General features: G+C 45.6%; 1 protein-coding gene across 2 annotated transcripts; it reads left to right on the plus strand.

Moving 5' to 3' along the window:
- Positions 1–503: 503 nt before the first annotated feature.
- Positions 504–7,234, plus strand: LOC114852602 (COUP transcription factor 2-like). Of its 2 annotated transcripts, none has more exons than XM_029145118.3 (3): positions 504–2,553; positions 3,704–4,228; positions 5,534–7,234. In XM_029145118.3, exons 1-3 carry the CDS (start codon positions 2,076–2,078, stop codon positions 5,806–5,808), a joined length of 1,278 nt encoding a protein of 425 aa, XP_029000951.1. In that variant the 5' UTR covers positions 504–2,075; the 3' UTR covers positions 5,809–7,234. The 2 variants fall into 2 exon arrangements, with proteins under 2 accessions (XP_029000951.1, XP_055363261.1); XM_055507286.1 differs by lacking the exon at positions 504–2,553 and adding an exon at positions 2,854–3,577.
- The last annotated feature ends 16,622 nt before the right edge of the window (positions 7,235–23,856 follow it).

The raw sequence follows: 23,856 nt of genomic DNA on the forward strand, positions 1-23,856 counted from the left end.
ATTAGAAATTTCAGGATTGATAATTAGCACAAAGCCTCTATCACCTTATACAGACTTGATGCGCCACTTGACCCAATATTTTTACAGTGAGTGGAATTAACAGATAACCATATGGTGCCACTGGTTGTTAGATGGGGTAAAGAGCTTAGTGAGGAACTGTAATTCAATAATATATCCTCCCAGAGCCACCTTGAAGCCTACAAGAATGCTGCAGATCTGCGAACAGAAAGGTGGTACCACCTCCCACTGAGCTGTAAACAACCACATCCTGGTGGTTCTGCACAAACAGCTGGTTTCTCGTGGCCAAACTCTCTCTCACTTTGCCCCCAATAAGCTCACTTACAGCTCCCGGCTGGTGATAATTCTTAAAGGGCAGCAGTTCACTAAAGACAGGGTGAGATTTATTATCTTTAAACACCCAAATCTGTTAACTAGACATGTCACAAGATGAGAGTGGGGAGGTGGTGGTGGTGGGGGCGGGGGGGGGTGGGTCAGTGAATTACACTCTGGAGGAATGCATCATCCCCATCCAATGTTGTAAACACTTTAGCATTGACCTTCCACTGTTGATTGGTCTTGGACATCCGCCATGTGTTTTGTTAGCTTGTTTTTTGTGTGTGAGCAGTCACTGGATGACTGCAGCACTGGCTATTTGGACAAACATGACGGCACGCTTGGCCTCAGGAGTGATGAAGCATGAGTCAACAGTGAAATGGCCAAGCAGACATTTTCACATGGCACTGATTTGTGATCGAGGGCCCTCGTATTCATTAACATAATACGACACTAAATATGAACAGGACGTTGGGAAATAGTGAATCTGGCTTGAAAAGATTGTTCAGATCTATAGCAAATAGAAGCGGTTTCACAGTGGCTCATATTCATTGCGAGGATTAACATCATGAATTGAACATATGGATTTACATCTGTAAAAAAAGTGCACAAGGCAAATGCAATTAAATAATGAAATTAGAATACATTTATATGAACATTATATTTTTTACATTTATTTTTAATAGAATTAGAGTAAACCAGTGTCAGCTATGGTCCTGTGAAGTAACTCTGTATTTTACTGATGACACTAGGTGGCATCAAATTACTGCAGTTGGGATCTACTACTTCTGTCTGTGGCGCTCTGCATGCAAGACTAACGAGGTCTGAGTTAATGTGCGTTATGTCGTCACGTTTGAAAATAAAAACGACCCACACACTTACAGCCTCGGACCTCAGTCTTCTAGTCAAACGGCAGGTGCAGCACACACGCAAACACAGAGAGACAGACAGACTGAGCGAGAGAGAGAGAGACAGAGGGAGAGAGCGAAGGTCCGAGCTCGCACGTCACTCAGCGGGGTGCACCGACAGCCAACAGCGGTAATCCAGCTGGAGCTACGCGCCGCTGCTCCCAGACCAGCTTTTCCTGACGCTAACTCCGCCCAAAGCACACACGTCACGGAGCCACGGTCCCGTGACGTGAGCACGCACCACTCTCCTCCTCCGTCCCGAAGCGAAGCATCATCAAAATCATCATCCATCTCTCTCTCCCTCTCTCGCTCCCCCTCCGTTGTCTTTTTAATGTAACTTCTGACTGATCGGGAGAGCAGGGAGCGTCTGGAAAGCCTGGTCCGGCGACTGTATCTCTGATGAAGGATCAGATCTCTTTAAAGCTGCCCACACAGGACTGAAAGGAGCACACTCTCTCTATATATTTTGGGATAACGCTGCTTCCCCTTGTGGATTTTGACTCGACGTTGTGTGTATTTATATTTTCCTCTGTGGATGTTATAGTGCATTATCTCGGTCTGAATGAAGCTTTCTTTTTGGATTTCCGCCGCGCCGACGCTGTTTCTGGGTGACTGCCCATTATTTACTTGTGAGGTCGCGCGTAATAATCTTATTTCCGTCATCTTATGAGCTTTATTTAAATGTTAAGGCGCATATTGCATTTCAGTCCGTCAAACAATGCCACGTTTCGCCTGAATGTCTATTAGCGGTTCACGCTGACAAGCGGCTAGTGTGCGTTAATTATTTGCGTAAAATAGGAAAGTTGGGCGCGCAAAGTTTTGGAGACGGTCGATATGGCGATGGTGGCGTGGAGAAGCGCGGAGGGGGCCGGGGACCCTCAGGGCACCCTCTCCTCCCCGGTGTCCCAGGTCGCGCCTCTGTCGCTGCCCGGGGAGCTCTCGGGACACATGAACCCCGCGTCCTCCCTGGAAGCACCCCCGGCGGCGGCACCGCCGGGCCCCCAGCCGCCGAACCCGTCCGGCGCCACCGCCAACAGCATCAACAACACGTCCTCGTCGTCGTCGTCGTCGTCCATGGACAAGCAGCAGAGCCAACACATCGAGTGCATCGTGTGCGGGGACAAATCCAGCGGGAAGCACTACGGACAGTTCACGTGCGAAGGATGTAAGAGCTTCTTCAAGCGCAGCGTCAGGAGGAACCTGACCTACACCTGCAGGGCCAACCGGAACTGCCCCGTGGATCAGCACCACCGCAACCAGTGCCAGTACTGTCGCCTCAAGAAATGCCTCAAAGTGGGCATGAGGAGGGAAGGTACGGGCCGGAATCACCCTGTTGGTGCTATCGGTATTATCCACTCATATTATCCATGCTTGTTGGTCGCACATTCAGAAACAGTTCTGCGCATGCTACGTTTGCAGGCTGCAGTCTAGACAGTGCACCGTTTATTTTAAACACTGGACTCCTGATTATTCACGTGTTGCCTTTGTCTAATTCTGTTACTATTACTCCGCCTGCGAATATTTCTATTGCAGTCCCCCCGTTGTGGTTCCGTATGTGCTAGTTACACCACCTGCAGCCCATTGTGTAGCTTGTGGTATTAGAGGTTAGTGTGGTCCAGTTAGCATGTTGCAGCATGTTTAGTGTGTTGGTGTTGGGAGATGTGTCGGTTAACGTCGGCCATTGTGTTGCTCAAACAGTCCGAAGCCGCTTTGAATGCCACTTATTAAAAGTGTACAGCAGCACTGTACTTACGCGTATAGTTACATCCATTCATGCATTTATTACTTTATGTATTTTATATTTAGAATGTGCTTTTAGTAGATTATATGCGAATTGTGTGTGCGTGTGTGTGTGTACTATGTGTGTGCTCCTGGTCATTTCGCTGGCCGCCCCAGGCCCGTAGCCTGCAGTAGCATAATATTACCACCTAGAGAGCAGCTGAGTGACAGTTATAGGCCCAATGGTCGAAACAGCCGCTTAATATGAATGCGAGTGAGTAAAACACAACAAAATGCGCAGATACAAAGCGCAGTGTTCGAGGCTACCGTCAAAGTGCGTACACGCGAAGCTACTCGCCAGATCGTGGCAGTTCGTGGAGGAATACGTTAAAGGCGTAAACCTGACAGTTTGGGTATTGACGTCAAACAACGTGAAATAAATACACTTTTTAATTCTAAAGCAACGCAGATGCACCGAAATGTCAAGCACGCGATGACGCAAAGAGGTTGCGGCCTAGAAATGGATTTCAGAGCACCTTTGCGGGTGACACCCGTCCGGGAGGCTGCGCAGTCAGCTAATTGGGTCCGTCTGGCTCTGATGTGCAAAGGAAACGCGCGTGCGTAACGTTTATTGGGCGTTTAATGTAGACGCACGCCGCGTTCGCTTTCATTTTAAATGCCACATGTGTCGCTTCATTCGCCCCCGGGCTTTGCTTTGACATTTGTGCTGTCTCTCGTCGCAGCTGTCCAAAGAGGCAGGATCCCGACCCAGTCGTACCACGGCCAGTTCGCCCTGACTAACGGGGACCCCCTGCAGTGTCACTCCTACCTGTCGGGATACATCTCTCTGCTGCTGCGGGCCGAGCCCTACCCGACCTCCAGGTTCGGCTCCCAGTGCCTGCAGAACAACAACATCATGGGCATAGAGAACATCTGCGAGCTGGCGGCCCGGATGCTCTTCAGCGCCGTGGAGTGGGCCCGCAACATCCCCTTCTTCCCGGACCTGCAGGTGCCGGACCAGGTGGCCCTGCTCCGCCTAACCTGGAGCGAACTGTTCGTTCTGAACGCCGCTCAGTGCTCCATGCCCGTCCACGTCGCGCCGCTCCTCGCCGCCGCCGGACTCCACGCCTCCCCGATGTCTGCGGACCGGGTGGTGGCCTTCATGGACCACATCCGGGTCTTCCAGGAGCAGGTGGAGAAGCTCAAGGTGCTGCACGTGGATTCGGCGGAATACAGCTGCATCAAGGCCATCGTACTGTTCACCACAGGTAGCGTCTCTCAAGCCTTCAAGCGCCTTAAACGCGCAAATGTCCAGAAAACATGTCCATCGTGACGGAAACGCACTCTGTAGACGGGCGTGTAGCCTGCGTGTAGTGCAAATGAAAAATATTTCATTAAAACCAGAGACCAAACGGAGAGAACAGAGGAAGATATTTTCAAAAAGCTAATTCAAACAGTGGTAGAGGCCTGGCATAAAAGGAAAATAAATAATATTTTCATGGTTTTAAAATTATGAAAGTCAGTTTTCCAGAAATTGTAATAAACACTATTTTTATTAAATGTGAACAAATAAAAGTAAAATGCCAACGCCATACTTAAAATCAACAATATGGGCCTGAGCTTGTCTGACTTGAGATGTTAGTTATGGTTAAAAAAAAAAAATCTCCCTGTTTTTTTATAAAGAAAAAAAGTTTGTTTGAGGCAAATCCTGATTTCTTAATAATAACGTGTGTGTACTGTATCATTTAAACGGTGAATTTCACAGCCTTTAAAATGGAACTTAAAATATTTAAATTGACACAATAGCACAATGCATTTAATATTCTATTGTTTCAGTGCAGAAAGAGCTGACTATTTAATATACAATTCATTTTAAACCCTGATTAGCAATCAGTTTGATTAGTTTGAAATTTTTATGCTCTTCATTCTGCATTCATGTATTTCTCAAATAGCTAAATATAAAATCACAGGGAATATTTACTTTTTTCTGTCTCTTGTTCTAAACAGATGTAAACATTACTTATACAAATACAGGACAAATTTTGTATTTGTTGTATCATTTTAGATGCAGAGTTATTCCTGTTATTTCAAAGTGTCTCAGTAGTCAGTAGTAGTACTCAGAAGTCGCTCTGTTTAATGGCTGAATTGGGATCAGGATCAAAAAGATGAGGAAGTGCAGAGTGAAAAAATGAAAAAAAAAAAGTCTCCTGTGTGGATCTATTTTAGTCCCCATGAGCACATCTGAGCACGTGTCCTTAAACTGGGACACAGTAACCGCTCTTTAACCCCAGCCACCATCCAGCCTGCAGCTTTACAGTATAACTCAGAGGTCTCCTCCCTAAAGATACTACACATACAGTAAAGACTGACAGCACTGACTGTAACAAACCCATGCTGCTTCCTTATATCTAATTTCAGACAGTTTGCTTCCACAGATTGTTTTCACTCACTGATTTAATTGTTCCTTTGATGCTGCATGATTTAGACGTAACTTCATTAATTACCTGTATATTAAACTACTCGTGAATTTGCTGAGAACCACGGGTCCTGATCACGTCTCCCTCTGTCCGTAGATGCTTGTGGGCTGTCGGACGTGGCCCACGTGGAGGGTCTGCAGGAGAAGTCCCAGTGTGCTTTAGAGGAGTACGTGAGGAGCCAGTATCCCAACCAGCCTAACAGGTTTGGGAAGCTGCTGCTGCGCTTGCCATCGCTTCGCACTGTCTCTTCTTCTGTTATAGAGCAGCTTTTCTTCGTCCGTCTGGTGGGGAAAACGCCGATAGAGACTCTGATAAGGGACATGCTGCTGTCTGGGAGCAGCTTCAACTGGCCTTACATGCCTATTCAATAGTGGAGAAAGCTGCAGTGGTTCCACTGAGGTCAGGGAAAGTCCCACCCTTCACATCAGTTCAGCTGCTGCAGCTTAAACTTTCCGATGCTTTGAACAAGACAAAAAAAACTGCCAGTGGGATAAAATATTTACAGTTAATTTAGTTCAACAATATTTAGTTTCCTGATCTTCAGAACGATTCCGCTCATTCTGAGTTGCATTCCTGTGTGACTAGAAGCTCCAACGCTCTCGTGGGTGACGTGAGTCGAACCCACTGGCGGAATTTTTTTATTGTTCAAGGAAAAACCATATTCACCAGATGAGTCGACTGGTTGTGACGGACATTTTTTGCAGTGTGGTAAACACTCCCGGTCTATCGTTTTGAAATAACAAACAATATTTATTGGACCTTGTGTGTATATTTATCGTGCTTGTAAATTATGTTTTGGCTCCTGTTTTTAAGACGTTCTATGTATTTTTGCCCCAGCTAGTGAGACAACTGCAGGGATTGTCTGGTGTGGGTCTGTTTTTGCATTTTACTTTCTTTAGTTTGTTTCTTTCATATTTTCTGGACATGGCACTTTGGACTAAACAACATTTCAGAAAGATTTAACACAAGCGTATGTAGGTGTGTGTGTGTGTGTGTGTGTGTGTGTGTGTGTGTGTGTGTGTGTGTGTGTGTGTGTGTGTGTGTGTGTGTGTGTGTGTGTAACCCAATGTCATCTGACCGATTTGCGATAATGTGTACTGACAGAAAGGTGAGATCACTGCCCTGTTATATTTTTGTATTTGCATTATTGTCACACAAAGACTGCAAAATAGAGCAAAAACCATTTGGAACATGTCGAACATATGATTGTCAGTTTTAGGTCGTAATGCATTTGTTGTTAATCACTGTTTATGTGGTTTCATTACGTCAATACGACAATAATTCTTTCTAATTAGAAATTGTATTGATGATGAAGCTCCACCAGCTCACATCAGTCTGATGTTTGCGTAGTTTTTCGAATTCTTTGACGCTCTTAAGTTACAGATTCTAGTGATGATTTTCCGGATTAATGACAGATGCATTACACCGCACTCCTATTTGATTTGTATTTCCGGTTTTTGTACGCTGTCTCAGAGAGATTTGAAAAGCACCGGGCCTGATGTATAGCTGCAGTTTCCTAATGTGATGAATAAACCCCCAGGTAACAAATCTGTTTCATTATGATCATGCATTTATGAGCCCAGGCTGCTTATGGCACAAGAGACCGCTGCAGGGTAATGCTGAGTGTGTGTGTGTGTGTGTGGGTGTGTACATGTACTGTATGTATGAGTGTGTATTTGTGTTTACTTCTTTTTGACAACCACTCTAATGTACTGTGAAAGCATATTGGTTAACATATTGGTACCGTATTAAATTATAACTCAAGATTTATAAATAAAGTGTATTTGGTTTATTTTACCATTTCACTTCAATGCTTTTTATGACTGGCACCCTCCAAGTATCTCTGTTCCTACATGTAGGTGAGTGAGCACATGAGTTCATGAGTTCGCGTATTGAAACTGAGTAAGTAAATGAAAGCCGAGCAGAGCTTTCTGCTGTTCTGGAGCCAGTTTCTGACAGTAATATTGTCTCTAAGCAGTCATTTTAATCAAACTAATTGCTTCCCATTGACAGGCTTTGTGTGTACGTCAGTATTTATTTCAACTGGCCTGGTTTGAAGACCTCCTGCAGCGAAACATTTAACTTTCCTGTGGTACTTGTACGGTGGGCTTGATCAGACAGTTAACCAACTGAAGCATTTAACAAAACAGAGCTGCTGACCTTACATGCAGATTGTATTTATTTCTCCACGTTCTGCTGTTTATTTTTTGGTTTTATTCTGAAACTTTAAACTGTGACATATAATTTTTTAGCTAATTTGCAGACCAAATGACCATGTTAGCATGATGCACGTTAGCTTTAAAAAAATGCTAATCCTTGGGGTGCTTTATACAAAACAGAGGAGCTGTACATAATAATAATACTGAAGAATTTAATAATGTCCCTTATAAGTCTATAATTTAATGAAAGTCAATAACTTAACACCTCTTAGCAGTTTTCAAGCAGTGTGCTATTAGCGATTCTATTAATTTAAGGTGGAAAACGACGTAGGAGAAGTGAGCAGGGTGAAAATGGAGTTATAATCGCGTCTGTGGTGGCAGATTAAGGAGAACAGAGAGGACTAAAGCCGCTTCTTTGAGTCTTAGTGGACAGAGAGCTAATGAGGGGCCCCTCAGTGCTCTGTCACTATAGTTTACCCTGAGGAGGATGAAGCTGGGCGCTCGACGGCCCCTGGGTGTTCCAGGCCAAAGGGCCAACATAAAACAATGCAGCATTTTCCCACACACGTACAGGTCCAAAAGAAGAAAATGCCAAGGAATGTTTAAGCTGCTCTGGTGGTGGAAAATCTGTTCCTGTCGGCGCCTGCGTTCAGGTGAACTATCTGAACTGGTGCTCTCGCAGGTTTTCACTTGCGTCATTCCTCCAAGATTGGTCCAAGTCATTAGGAAGAGAGCGCCGCGTCTGTGCCGTCTGTGAGCCGGAGCCGGAGCAGCCCTTCCGGTCTCAGCCAATCAGCTTTCAGGGGTAAAAGCGTGTAGCCAATCAGATCGCGCTGCGATATATATTTTTTTTTTCATTTAAAATGTTATAATTTTGAAAAATTTATCGTGTCCTGAGAGGATCAGCTCTTCAGGCCACGGAATTTTTAAAATTCGCCCCACTCAAATGTCCTTTTTAGTGTTTAAGTAAATCCACACTTATAAACAAACGTTTTGACCAGGTAGGAGTGTTTAAAAAGCTAATTTACAAAAGTATTTTCAAAAATAATTAAAATCACAAAAATACGAACGTTATATCGCCCCGTAGCTCTATTTTATTGGGTGATATCTCACTGTGGGCATGCGTATTCATCTTGTCTGAAAATAAGACAGTCTCGTTGAATGTCTTTTTCTGTTCTGTTCTCGCATTTACAGTTGCGTGGTGGATTGAAATCAACCATTTAGTATAATTATTAAAATGATAATTTAATTTTAATAAATGAAATGCCGTCTAGTTAGTGGGACGCTGCTGCTCAACAGTAGTTTGTGGTGTGAAATAACTGCTGACTAGAGCTTTTGAAATCGCTTCAATGACCTCGTTAAACCAGTAATTATCACTCTCAGATGTGGATTGATGCAGAATTGATTCATAATCCTCCTCAAAGTCTCATTTAAACACTTTATGTTGCTCATAAGCTTATATCTTATGATGTGTTTATAAATGGTATAGTAGTGGGAATAAATCTGTAGTTCGGGCATTTTCAGTGGAAACAACTTTGGAGTCATTGTTTAAGTCAAAGAAATCAACTGTGCTCGTCATTAAAATATTCTTTGGAAGAAAAAACATTTAAAAAGTCCTAATGGCGTTTGTTGTTGCTGTTATTTTACTTTGTAACGTGACGCCTCCATATTAAAAACAACGTCCTCGTTTTCTTTCTTCCAATATATATATTTTTTTCATTATGCCTTTAAAACACATGTCTCGTGTGACTTACTGTGCGACGTATATCTAACGGGAAACCTGATAATTCGTCCGCACTGATAATTAATAGAAGAAAACGCTTTCCAATAAACAATTGAAATATTTCGTTGTATTAAAATGTATTAAATTGTCAACTCAGAGCCAGCACATTTGTAGGACAATTTATTAGCATGCATTGTATAGTGTTATTTAGAAATTTTAAGTTTTTTAACGTGCTTTAATAAACGTCCTAAAATACCGTTTTATTTCTCTTCCCCGCGTTTTTCAATACTTTGCTGAGTCTAAATTTCAATCAATCTAACAAGGTTTTTGTATGTTCTTATGGACTGCAAGTTCTTCTCAAATTGTCTAAACGTGTGTTATGAAGAGCAATGTCTCGAACAATATATTAAAAAAATCATCTAAAATGAAATCAATAGGCTGAATAATTATAAAAGGTTTCAGAAAGAAGTTTTGGTCTCAGATACGATAAAACTAATTAAAAAAGTTCCACTTTAACGTCTTTGCAGTGGCTCAAAGTCTGTCAGCGCGGAGGAAACCGTAGCTATTTATATCTACGAACCTTCTGATATTAATAGGTTACAGCAAAATCAGCCACTCATTAATTGCACAGCTTTAAATGCAGCGTTTCTGTAGGAAAATGTAATATGTGGTTTATTGGTTCTTATATATAAATAACATCCTTTTTTTCATTCTTTTTATTTTGCCCTTTTACTGCGGACGTTGGCGTCCAGGAACCAGTTGTAAATTACAATACAACGCAATGTACACGGTTTTAACTTCATTTCTCCGCCCGGATGTACCTTAAACCAGAGAGAAGCTACAGCAAAAGTCTAGGAGTGACCCAAAACAAGCACATTAAACACAGTCCGGTAATAGCGGCTCTGTGTGATTTGATGGATCTGAACGCGATGTGCAGGCTGCCGCGCGCTACGGAGAATTAAAAGCACATCTACTGCTGAAATGAAGCTCCATTTGTCCGGAGGCTGGCTTTAAACAGACCAGCAGCAGGATACATGTGAGAAGCAATTTCACGTTTTGTGTGAGGAAAACCTGATCAAAAGTGAAAATGTGGGACAAATGGAACGCTGGAAAAACCATCAGCCCATGTAACTGCAAGAAGCAGTTTGAAAATGATCATACTCAGGAGCACAGCTTCAAAAATCATGAAGTCTGTCTGTCTGTCTGTCTGTCTGTCTGTCTGTCTGTCTGTCTGTCTGTCTGTCTGTCTGTTTTTTAGCTTATTATTGTCCTCAGCTTTGCGTCTGCTTCTGTGATCTAATGTCTTCAAGTGGATGTTGTGAATGAGAAGGTTCCCCCAGCTACCCGAGGTGACCTTTGACCCCGGGCTGACCTTTTCCTGACACACAAAAAGGGGGATTGGTTATCGGTGAGTTGCTCTGGGATGATGAGCTGTAACATGAATAAACCAAACTCTGTTTGATGGCACTGAAAGGTCATAAATTATACAATGACTGTCTTTAAAGGGAGCATTCAACTCAAATACACGCTGACAATATTTAGCATTGTTTTAAATTTGGCTTTTGTTTGTCTTATTGTTTTTTGTTTGTTATTTTTTCTCCTCTCGCTGCGGCTCCGACGACTGCGCCACGCCTCAAGGAGACCATCTGGAAACAAAATCTTAAAAGCAGTGACTATGAGAGGAAGACTGTCTGCCGAGGAGCCCCCTCGCAAACCATTTCAGCAACCGAGAAGGGGAGGGGGGGGCATTTGGGAAGACGCACCAATCAACTCAAGGACTGTACAAAGAGCGGACTGTCGTTGCTAAGAGACAGATGCAGAATAACTTCCATGAGAAACCTGACCATGACCCTTCCTCCTCCTCCTCCTCCTCTCCCCAAACGCTCTCTCCGTCTCCTCCCAATTACTACCGAACATTAAAGCCCACCTCTGTCACATTAAAGCTGAAAAGCAGAGAGGTGGTGAAGAGGTGGGATTCCTTTCAGGAAGAAGCCGCGCAGATACATTTTTCCATTCCGATTTCTTTGGCCCTGTTTTAAAAGCGAGAGAATGAGCGCGGCCGGGGTGCAGCCGTCGATGTTGGTGCGCCGAGTGCAGGCTGGCGCTTGGGCGGGGTTTGGGTTGGATGACAGGAGGGTGGTGAGGGGGGGGGGGGGGGGGGGGGGGGGGGGGGGGGTGCAGAGGGAATCTGTCAGACGAGTGAGAAGATGAAGATTTGACAGAGAGGTGACGGGGAGTTCATCTTATACGAGGCCTGTCGATTAGCGTGTTTGCGGCTGACAGGTGGAATCCCAGGGGTGCGTCTGTCACTGCAGTCTGCTGCCAGGCCTGGACACACCACCACCACCACCACCACCACCACCACCACCAGCAGCACAGGACACACTCATGCATGGGTGGGGATATGCTGCAGACTCTGCAGCACCCCATTGGTCCAGCCTCTGCAGTCCAGCCTCCCAGTCAGAGCCTAGATTAAAGCTTATTGTGCACTGAAAGCAGGGCGAAAGTCATGTTAATCCCTCTCTAATACACTGCTATCAGTGATCTGTTTTTACACCACAATCCAAACAAGCTTCCTGGAACCAGTATTAATCTAGCAGAGGGCACAATAGATTTTTCTGTGCTCGCAGAATAGTATTTTTTTGTTTGTTTTTAATATGCAGTGTTGCAGCCGTACCCCAGACACCGAAAAGCACAGCGCTGAGAGGGCCTCTGCTGTTGCTAAGATCTATTAAGATGCAAATCTTCTTTTTTTGGGGGGGGAAAGTAGTTTTTCCTCTGAAAGAGAAACTGGAACAAAAGGGGGGGAAAAAATCATACGAGGTCGATAAATAAACGGGGCAGTATGGCGGAGTCGGACGAGAGCAGAGACAAAAACTGACTTCAGTGGATTCACTGGGGATCTGTTGATATCAAAGATCTAAAGGAAACGGCCGAATGTTGAACTGCCTCCACATTCCTTGGAAAAGCATCTCGAAAAGGCCCCTGCAACACTAACTTCACAGTTTTGCCTTGCTCTCCGTTCCGTCTTCCAGGACACACCATTAGTTATGTAACACAGCCATTATCTGAAGCACATTTTCATAATGCAAATGTTTCCAAGGTCAACGTGAAAACGAAAACTGGAAGTGGGCTCTTGTTCAGTCCTCCTATTAGCTCACTGTTCAGAGCTCCAGGCTGCAGCGTGCGGTCTGGTCTGTAGACTACAGAGGTCTACAGAGTTAATCACAACATTACAGCAGGTCTCACAACAGTCTCTAAACAAAGCATTTATCATTCTTAGAATATGTTATAAGTCTGTTGATCTAAGCTGATCTAGATGTGTGTGTGTGTGGGGGGGGGGGGGCAGAGCTCAGAGCTCTGGTCTGTCTGCAGCCACACACTGTTACAGTAGGTCTCACACATTGTCCTGACACCTGTTGATCATGACGCGTCTCCTCATGCAGGCCAGTATTCACTGCATCTAAACAAACAGGTGAACGTATTAATGCTGATGCACAATATCAGCTACTGTACTAATGAATTAAACAGAGCAGTACTGTATGTCACGGCTTACAGTGGCTCCACCGTCTTTTCTTTCTGCCCAAACAAATGGCTTACTATGGGCACAGACATTTAAGCGCAGCATTTGATCTTACATAATGTTCTGTTTATGTTTTAGGAAAACAGCGAGAACCAACTAAAAATATAAAAACACCTCAATATATGATACATCCACAAAATGATCTCAGTAAAATGTTGTTGCTGCTGTGTGAGCTACAGAAGGTCTAATCTCATCTGATCTAATGAGCCAGCAGCTGCGAGTGTGAAGTCACACCAACGCGAGCTGAGTGTTTGATCTCATGGAAATGTCTGGTGCGCATCGAAAGGTGAGGTGCGAAGGGAACCGGAATTTCCACTAAGCATTTTTTTCATGCATGCAACTTTTTTATTATATTGGACTGAAAACAGATTTTCTGTGAGGTGAGTAAAAGTTGCACAGTTAGCCTTTAGCCGTCTGTGGGGAGCAGCGGAGGCTCATGGACAGGGTTCAGGCGTGGGCAGCAACGCATGAAGGAACATCTGTAGAAGAGGGTTTGTGGGTTGTGTTCCTCTGGGTTTTCTGTAGCTTAGTGTCACGGTGTTCCCAACAAAGGCAGCGGATTTGATTTACTTCTCAGCACTTGCTAATCATCGGTGATCATTCATGGGTCACTGGAATAGTGTCTGTGTGCTTTGACCTTTGACCCCCTGATCTCTCCGACTACTGCTTGTTTGTAATCTTATTTGTTAGCTGCCTGGAAATTGAATGAAAGTGAATGAGTAAGTGGACTGAATTCCTTAAACGGAACCTGTTGTAATTCAACATTTGTGTGCTTTACGGCCTGGATGGGCTGTGTTGCGACTGGGTCGCGAAGGACTGAAGAACAAATCTAACATCAGGAGCAACTTGTGGCAACATGAAAAACTTTTGTAAAAAAATACTCAGTGAGCACTTGCACATTGCAAATGAAGACGTTGCTTTGCAAACAGAACAGGTTTCAGTCTCTTACTTGGACACTTTTGCTATAAAGTCCTACTTTCCCTCTGTGCCTTGCACGTCCGTGTGTGTGTGTGTGCATTTAAACATGCTGCTGAATTGTACACAGACCCCATTAGTCGACAGGCACTGCAATCGTTCAGGCAGTTTAAAAAATGTGTTCATAATATCATCCTGTGTAATGTAGGTTTGTCTTTGGTTTAAGTCTATGATGTGATGTCGAATAAATGGAAAATGACTTTAATCCAGAACCGCTGCCTGTATATAAGGAGAATCCCTCTATCTAGATGGGTTACATAATAGGAGGCTGTCATCTGTTACATAATAACAGTGTACTGTAAGTGAAATGTACCTAAACTGGAGCACGACAGGAATATTTCTTTTTGACATCTGTAATATAATAAAAAATAATAAAAGTAAATCATTTTATATTTCTTCTGCTGTGTTAAATTAATCTGTTTCTCTTGGCTTCTGGTCTGTAGCTGCAGCAGATGGTTCGGGATATGGGTCACGTACTGCAGAACCCAATGAAAGTAATGAAGCACATTGGTCTCACATCAAAATGGTTGTCAACTCTGCAAATGATGCAGATTTTTGTTTGTTTGTTTGTTTTGTTTTGCATCCATGTTGAATCAAGTGGGTCATAATGCAGAATTAAGTGAACATTATGATGTATGCAGCTAATTTCAAAGTTTTTCTTTTCCCTCTTGTTGTCTGAGACTGATTTTTTCTATGACATCCGTTTCTCGTGGTGGTCCTGTGTACAGGCCTATTCAACTGATGCTACTGACAAACACATAGCATATGACATAGCATGTGAGTGATGGATAAAGTCAATTGATCAAGTGTTGCAATGATGATATGTATATGTGACATATATAATGTTGACAGATAATCTATCTATTATGTTCCTTTAAACAGTAATTTAATGTCCATGTGTACATTAACGGTATCAGTTATTCCCACATCACTAGTCTCTCCTCTTCGTGCTTATCATAGAGAATGATCCCACGTCCATTCAGTTTCAAACTGTAGCTCGTTTTCTGAATTTACCTGCTTCCAAATCAATTAGGAAACAGCGTTGTTACAGAGACAGTAACTGCGGAACACACGCACCTCGTGTGGCGACAGCTGAAGCCTCTTGTTTAACGTGGAGTTCAGCTGAACCCAGTCTGACAATTGGGAATTTTGGCTTCTGTGTAAATATGAATAGTTTGTTAATTACTATGGCAACGGCTTGTCACAAAGCAGCTTTAGTTGAACAAAAGTCCTAAGATATTCAGTGTGACTTTATTTCGGTAAAATCATGTTTTGATAGATATTAGTGGATGTTTTTATGTACAGTATTATTTAAAAAGGATTTGTGTCAATAATAGGAATTGTCAGTATGTTTTCTATCAATTTTCTAACTATTAAAACAACCTATTTAAAACAATACTGACACACACACAGACAAGGGTTTCAATGATCTGCATATTAAACATCCTGAGTTTAACGCTTTATTTTTTGCAGATTATTGCTGGAATAACTTTGTATAAACTAGTCACATGAAAGCCCCCAGTTCAGCAGCACAGTCGCTTTCTCACATTAGGTTTAATTATTTGACAAAGTTAAGATCAATTGAGCGGAAAAGAGTGTCAAGATGTGTGCATTGCACAGTTCAGAGGAGCTCGCACTGCAGACGGGCTGTCAGCTCCATGCACGCAGCAAAATAATAAAAAAAACCACAGTGCTCCTCTGTTACCTGCGTGGTGAAATTTGATTTCGGCATCAAGGGAAACGCGATGGGGGAAAAAGTCATTTCATCCTCATCAGACTCGATCACAATCTGTCATAAATGGCTTAAACGTTTTGGTAGGATCGCAGTTTGTCTGCGCGCAGGGTATTTTTGGCTCTCGTGTGCGACACAGACAGAGCACAGAGAGAGAGAGAGAGAGAGAGAGAGAGTGATGGCTGTCACGGGGAGAGAGAGGCAGCGTGTGAGATCTGGGGCCCCGGGGCCCTTTGGATGGCTCACGCTGAATGGGTGCCCCGGCGAGGTGACCAGGCTCATTGAGAACAGGTTACGAGGGGAAGGGAATGCTTTTGCTGCGCGTTTGGCCCCGTGACCCACTGTCCAACGTCTGCCTTGGCAGCTTTGAAACCCAACATATTTATCCGCGACGCGCCGAAGAGAGAGGGCGGAGTGGCTGTCAGAATAAAGTCATCGTCCCGCTGACAGCTTCATCTGCCGTTGAAGGGCAACTATGACAGGCGCACAATGTCGCTGCGTCGCCCGGCCCTGGGCGAAGGCCTGTCATATCTGGACACGCTGGGAATGTGGACACCCCCCCCCCCTCCCCCACTCTCCCCCAGCTCCCTCCATTCGACAGATTTCTTTGGCCCAGTTTAAAATGTTTTTCATCTCGGTGTAAAGAGGCGTCAGCTGGTTAACATGTGGAACGTTTCCACTGCCCGGCCCGCGTGCTTCGTGTTGTATTCATTTCGATCTGTGGGGGGATGCGTTCGCAAGCGTTCGTCTCAATTCAAATGTATATTTCTCGCAGATAAAGACGCAAAACAATGAACGACCGGCTGCGTCTCTGCTGGTTTTTCGTGAGGGAAACATTCCCTGAGACGTCCTCGCGCCTCGGCAGGATTAAGCCGTAGCGACTGTAACGTAAGACGACAGGACAGCAGAGCGGCGTGCGCGCGCCCCCAGGTAATAGCATTAGTGATGCCCTGGGTGGCAACGCAGCGCTGCCGGCGTCCGGCCAGCAGACGCGGCGCACGCCATCAGCGGCCTCTCCCATCAGTACGTCCCGGTGCCGGCGGTGCCGGCGACGGGCACCCAGCAGCCTCCTCCGCGGCTCTCACAAATCACCACAAGAGATGCTCGGCTTTTGAGGCACGAGGGCAATTAAGTGCAAACTATAAAATAAAGAGCAAAGTTACCTCACACCACATGTTGCCACAAAACGCTTCAATCACAACCGGACTTGGCCGCGACACGAATCTGCCTCCCACGCGCCCACGCGCTCGCCACTAGATCCCTCCGCGCCGTCACCGCCATCAGCTCACATTACCGGCCACCTCTAATTGACGTGAGCAACAACAGAGGCGAGCGTGTTAATGGTGAACATAATTGTCCCGGACAAAAAAGGGCCGAGCGCGGCGGCGACTCGCACTTCGGCGCGGGAGCGCGCAGACGGCGACGTCTGGGCGGCGGCGCGCGGCGTTTCGCCGCAGATACCAATCTTGCGCCTGAATCACATTTCATTACCGGGTCACCCGTGAAATGCAATGCTACACTGCAAACAGCCCACAGAACATGCAGGGTTCGCTTCAGAGTTTATTGGAGTGGACATGAGCCAATGCAGTCGTTTAATACACGCATTTTAAAGTGATCTCTAGAAAAACCGAGCTATTAGAAACAAACGGCGTGTTACTGTAGTAGGTTCATTTATGGGGAGGGTCCCGCGGAGCTGCTGACAGTGTGTGCTGGTGCTCATCATTAGGCTTCATTGTATTTGGCACAACAGGAAAACGCTCCGGCCTGTTGGAGATGTTAAATGAGGTGGACCGGGCCTAAGTCCTCCGCTGTGTTGGCAAGTGCCTCATCTCTCTCTCTCTCTCTCCCTCTCTCGCTCGCTCGCTCTCTCTCTCACACACACACTGCTGAGAAGAGGAGGGTTAACTATCAGCTATAATGTGTAACTGAAGATCATCTTTCCCTCCCGGCTCTACTCCTCACTTCCACCCTTCCTCCTCCTCCTCCTCCTCTGCCACACGGAGCAGCCCCCCCCCCCCCTCCCCTCCCCTCCCAGCATCCCCCGCTGCTGCTGTCGGGGTGCTCTCCGCTGCTGCTGTCACCAAGCTGCTGGTCTTTCAGCCGTCCTGCCTCCCGCCCCTCTCCGCCCGCCTCCCTCCCTTTAAAATGCTTTTTTTTCCTCCTTCGCCGCTCTCCGAGGCGTCACAAGATTACTGAAGCAATGCTGACATCTCTATCAGCCTGACCTAACACTCTGCCCTTTTCCTCCCACCCTCCATCTCCTCTGCTGCACTCCAGGATCCATCACACTCTGCCCTGAGCCACTCACTGCTACACATAAAAAAATAAAGGAGGGGGAAAGCAGAGAACGTACAGAAAGGAAAATGCGGCGTTTTTCCTCTCCATCAGATACACCATGGAATAAACACTTTACCGCTGCCAGGCTTTGCTGTAATTTAGATAAGCCCAGGTCTCTCTCTCATTTCACAGAGACATTTCCTGAAGGTGAATTCAGAGCATCTGAGCAGATTAACTGGCGGAGGCATTTATCTACTACTGTATGTTGCCATGAGGTGTATGGAAATCTGGAGAGGGACCTTATCACAGGCAGCATCTTGCTCCTTTTCACTCATCTGTTCAAGTGGCCCAATTCGTGGGTCTGCTGGTGTTTGTGCACCTCACTCTGACCTCACTATCATTACAATTATCCTTCATACAGTGTGAATAATGATCAATATGAAATATGTTCTGCAATTATTTATTGACTTGGGATCTTTGAAACTGTTCGGACCCACTCAGGACACAACATGTGCATCCTCACCTTTGTGTGTGTGTGTGTGTGTGTGTGTGTGTGTGTGTGTGTGTGTGTGTGTGTGTGTGTGTGTTCTTCTCTTCCTCACCCTTGAGCTTCAGCATCATTATTCTGTCCCATTTTAACAAAAACAAATTGTTGTTTGGCCGAATGAAGTATTTGATTGTGCTCGTCTCACACATACGGCCAGTTATAATGCTGCCTCTGCTCACAGGCTGCATTCACTCGATCACCCCCAGTGTTAGCTTTTGAGATTTGCGAGGGGAATGATTTTCATCCGCAAACAAACTGCTGTTCTTGATAGAATTCCTGTGCCGGTGCCGCCTGAGTGTTGTTATTAAGCAACTTAAAGTGACACAGTCTGCAGGGGGGCCTGCCAGTGGAAAGCTGCTGTCCATTAGCTGTCAACAATGACCACTGGGTCTACCCTCCCATGGGACTGGCAAGCAAGGCATCATCTCATCCTGAGCCTGACTGAGAGATCACACAGGCCCCCATTGTCTCAAGCAGCCTGAGGTCTTATTGTAGCAGTCCCTCTGGGAAAGGACGAGCCTTCACGTCTGTGGTCTGTTGAAGAAAAGGCTTTCTCCAGGCTCAGGCCATGAAAACTGTAAGGGATGAATCTGGGGGAACACAGAGAGGCTACGGAGTAGATTTGGAATAGGGGCACCCCTCCTTAGACGGGTTTGGAGTCCCCGTCCAGACCTCCCTTTCCCTCTCCCAGCGCTGACCTCCCTTCTCCACCTCTGTTTAATAATGCCTGGGCCTTGGTCATTATTTTGGGCAGATGGAGACGGGGGCAGGCGCTGAAAGGAGCTGGTGTCACTCCTGAGGAGAGGATGGTAGGGATGACAGAGAAGAAAAAGCGAATCAGAGAAAAGATCAAAAGCAGAAGCTCGCCTTTCACTCGCCTGAAAGCGCTAAAGAGGATAAGGAACGATCGGGTCCGGGGTCTCCTGTCCTCTCTGGCAATTAGACTCAGCTGATGGAGAGAAAGGCGTGAATGGCAGGGTTCAAGGCCCTCTCTAGGACTCACACAACGGGAAGGAGTTTTTCCCCCCGACGCCTCCTTTATCTTCCTCTCCTTTCAGAGTGTCAGAAATGCAGCTGAAATATCTCTCCAAAAAGACAGCACAATCCCCAATGCCAAACCTTAATCACGGTGGCTGATGAGATAGAGGGGTGGGGTGGTGGTGGGGGGGGGGGGGGGGGGGGGGGGGGTGGTCGGGGTGTCTGAGTGAAAACACACATTCTTTTCACAATTCATCTGTACACTTTATACGGGGCCAGGATTCGAGGGAGGGGCCGCGGGTTTATGCGCGATAATTAAATAGAACAAATTAGATTTCAAGACAATCAGACACGTCCAGCGTACGTCGGTAAAAGGCAATAAACAGCTGCACTTGGACACACGGGGCTAAAACACATCTGACACCGAAAGCCGCGCAAAGAGTCGACGACTTGCATTGGACTCGGCTAGTTTGTGCATGGACAGTGAGTCTTTGTGTTCTAACATGTAAATTATAAGTATATTCAGGAGCAGGGGGTGAAACGAAGAACTGAGAGGAATAAATTCTATTTGGATCAGTCCATTCATTTCATCATCACACCAGAAAATTAAAAGGGTACCAAAGTTTACTGAGTACTAGCAGACTAAAAAAAAAAAATCAAAGAGATCATGAATTAGCATGCGTGGATCAGTAAACAATTGTTACTCACCCCCCCATGCGAGGGTCCCTAATGGAGGAGCAGCCATCACGGTTTGTACAATGGCTCGTACTGTTTCATATCATTTGGTATTCCTTTTTTTGACTCGAGAGCCATCTTGGGCACGGCCACAGCAACACGTCCCACAGGAACCTATTATCATCCTCTACATATGCAAGAGTTTCAATAGGCCGTCTATCATCCTCACAGAGGGACACGCAGCTTTTGCTACAACTTTAACAGCTTGTCGTAAAAAGGCGCACAGGGGATTTCAATTACGCCGGTCATCAGAGAGAGGGGAACGGCATTTGGGTCACACAAATTTAATTTTAACATGCAGCGCGCGCTTTGGAAAACGGTGGCAGAACAAAGGAAGCAAATGTGGCCGTTCACGCTTACAGTACAGTGGACACAGAGGAACTTTTTTTTGGAGGGGGGTGACATTTTGAAAGCATGGGTTTTCATGTGGAGGTTCATCTGGGTCCATGAGTGAACCCCAAACTACGAACCCCCCCCCCCCCAGCAGACCTGAAGCTTCCCAGTCGCAGGAAAACCAGGATCTGGTCTTTCATGAAAAACCTCTCCCTCCGGTTTGGAAGAAGTCCCTCCACTGCGAGACATGGGTTCATTAGCTCAGAGACGCGTGGATGATGTTCCACAGCACGGCCTGCAGCACTGACCATCACCAGGGTGGTTCTCCTGCTTGGGTTGAAACTAAAGTTGTTCGATCAGAAGCTGTTCACGAGCTGCTCTTGAACGCGGCCGGAGAGCGTTCTGTTGATTACGCCTCCAGTCTTCTCCATTCGGCCCGAGATGGAAAACCGTTCCAAACAGCGACAGACAAACATCAGCGGACCTCGTCCGGCATTCTGACTGTGGGAGTGTGATTGATGACGATGTTTTAAAACCACTACACGGTAAATGTGCATTTACGTACAGCGGAAAACAGTTCTCAACAAATGCATTATGTTCTTCAGCTTGAGCGAAGTTTGCTGAAACCACCGCTGAGGCTCGCGTTTCCACAAAAGTGGCCCTTTAAAACAATGAAGTGCTTAGTTTGGCTCAACATTTTGATGTTTCATAACAAAATTAAACAGTTCTGTACTCACCATGTTACTGACCATCACCCTACTGCAGATAGTGGTGAGTGAGACGCGTCCGTGAACTAGTTCAGCTCCTGCTTCCTTTTTGCCACACACCGTATCAAAATGTTGAACAACACTGAACATCCATCCCTGAACGCTTTAAAGGTAGCAGCAGTCTACCAGCCCAGAGTTTCCCCATGGGGATTAGTGAAGTGCAGCAAAAGTTTCTTTCTTTGAAACAAAACAAGCGAAAACGTTGATACCACGGTGGTGAAGACTATGAGGAAGAGGAGGAGGAGGAGAAGGTTACCGTCCTCCAATGATGCGGACACTTTATGCCTTTTCATGTAATTAGTTTAAATTTTGATAGTAAATGATGAGTGAATCAGTCGCATCCTCAGCGTCAGCCAATCCTGCCTGAGTAAAAGCTATAGACAAAAATACACTTCAGAAGATTTAAATATGGCAACACAAAAAAAAAGTTATTGTTCTCCTTTGTTGGAGGGCAGTGCGAGGTCTGCTGTCATGCACAGACCATTACGTAAGTCGAAGCACTGTACTGTACGCTGTGATGATCTAATAGATGCACATTTGTGTGCGTTATTCTAACAATTTGTTTTACGGTTGAACGAAGACCTTCCAATATTCTCAATAAAAACAAAGAATGGACCAATCTAGTATTAGCTAGTTAGTCTCGCTCACACAATCACTTCATAGCCTCTGTCAGGAGCTGTCAGCTGTTTGTAGCCTGGGGCTCTTGTGGACCAAGGGCTTTGATGTTAGCCTGCAGTCTCCGGGCAGCAGCACAACCAGTACGTGTCTGTGATCTGTGTGGACCCAAACTCCCTGAAGGCTTGTCAGAACTATGGGGGAGCGGCGAGGAGGCACCGTGGAAGGTCTGTATTGTCACAATGCCTCTTCCAAACACACATTCCCCACAAATATGTGATTCTTCCTTACCTACAGTCAGTTATGACTTGCTTTTTATTCCTGACTGACACGTGAATTTTCAACGCCATTAACTGTCAAGGCAGACTTCAGTTCCCACCCAGCACTCTGAAAGGCTCCTCTTCATTAAAACACATTAGCAGTTTTAGCAGTCTCCAGCGCGAGGTCAGCAGCAATGGCGGTAATTACAACGATACACAACCATTGCGTGGTAATTACACATCTCTTGTGATGAGTGGCGGCGTTTGGAAACAAAGGCACGAGTCAACAGAAAAGCTCCTGATTGGAGAACGCAGCGCAATCAGTACAAGCTACCAACACTGATATGATCACAGATTTATTCTGGAGTTACACTATATTGTTACAAATATGTGCATGTAGTGTACAATTACCACCAGCAGCCACACTGACACACGCTACACAAATGACACGCAACCAGCTGGGCTGTCAGTGTAAAACAGCCTCCCACTGCTCACTAGTGATGCTTAATGCAGAGAACCAGCTACAAACAATGATGCCCATTAGACTCATCCATCCACAGTCACAAACGGTCAATCATACTACTAGTTAACAATGAGTTAATAACCATTAACGGGTAATCACAGACACTCACACCTTCTGTGAAGCTTTACATGCCACACCACGGGTCTGATATCGAGTTATAACAAGCCTTTGGAGACCGATCAGCTGCTGTATTTGTGGCTCATCTGAATGCATGTGCCACATCACATTAGCCCCACGTGTGAACCATCATTTTACTTGGTAATTCTGAAGTGTCTCGCTGCCTATACATATTCATGGCAAACCTATAAGTGTCAAATTGAGACGTCCTTCCAGTGTCCTTGACAGCAGGTTATTAATATTGAATACCTAAGTCAACACTGTAACTAGAGGAGGAGATACACGGGTCATCATTTGCCACATACCTCACAGCTTCTGTCCTGAAGACAACTGGACACATGACATTAGCTCGTGCGCTGACATATATAAATCACTAACATTGTGCATGGTGCATGTGTCTATTGCGATGACCGTATTTGGTTTATTTCTAGAGGAACTTTTAAATCAGGCTTTTATACATCCAAGACCAATTCTTTAGTAGCTGAGCTCAATCATCCAATATTTTATATAAAAAGGTGTATCGATTCATGCTAAAATCAAGATGAGCTCATTGTATTTACTGAGAGCGCTGTTGCTGTAATTTTACTAGTTTTTCTTACAAGACAACCCACGTGTTCTGACTTAAAAGCCATAAATCTCAGGGTTTTACTCTGAATACCAACATCTAACTACTCCAGCGATCCAAGCCCTAAATTGGTGCGGCTGTTGTTGCTCGTGGCTGGTTCTGAAACCCTTCTGCTCCTGAGCAGCGGCTAGCCCTGCACCAGCGGTTGGCCCGACTGCTGCGCCCGATAGGATTCTGGCTGCAGGCACATTGTCGCAGCAGCTGAGGAGGAGGTCGCCAAGGTCCTCCTGCTCACGGCGACGCCCAAGGGCCCTCGCCGCAGCGGGGAGCCCGGGCGCCGGTGAGGTCTCGCGCAGTCTCGCCTCGCTTCATGAAAGCCTAATGAAGAGAAGGGGGCTCAAACACTGAGCTGCTAGACGCCCACGATCCCGCAGAGCGGGAGGAGCGAGAGGACGGACGGACGGACGCGGGGTGCGGGGGAATTTAAAAAAAAAAAAAAAAAAAAAGATGCAGCACAGACCTGAGGCTGA

The sequence above is a fragment of the Betta splendens genome, chromosome 3 (assembly GCF_900634795.4).
Source record: "Betta splendens chromosome 3, fBetSpl5.4, whole genome shotgun sequence".
NCBI classification, from domain to species: domain Eukaryota; kingdom Metazoa; phylum Chordata; class Actinopteri; order Anabantiformes; family Osphronemidae; genus Betta; species Betta splendens.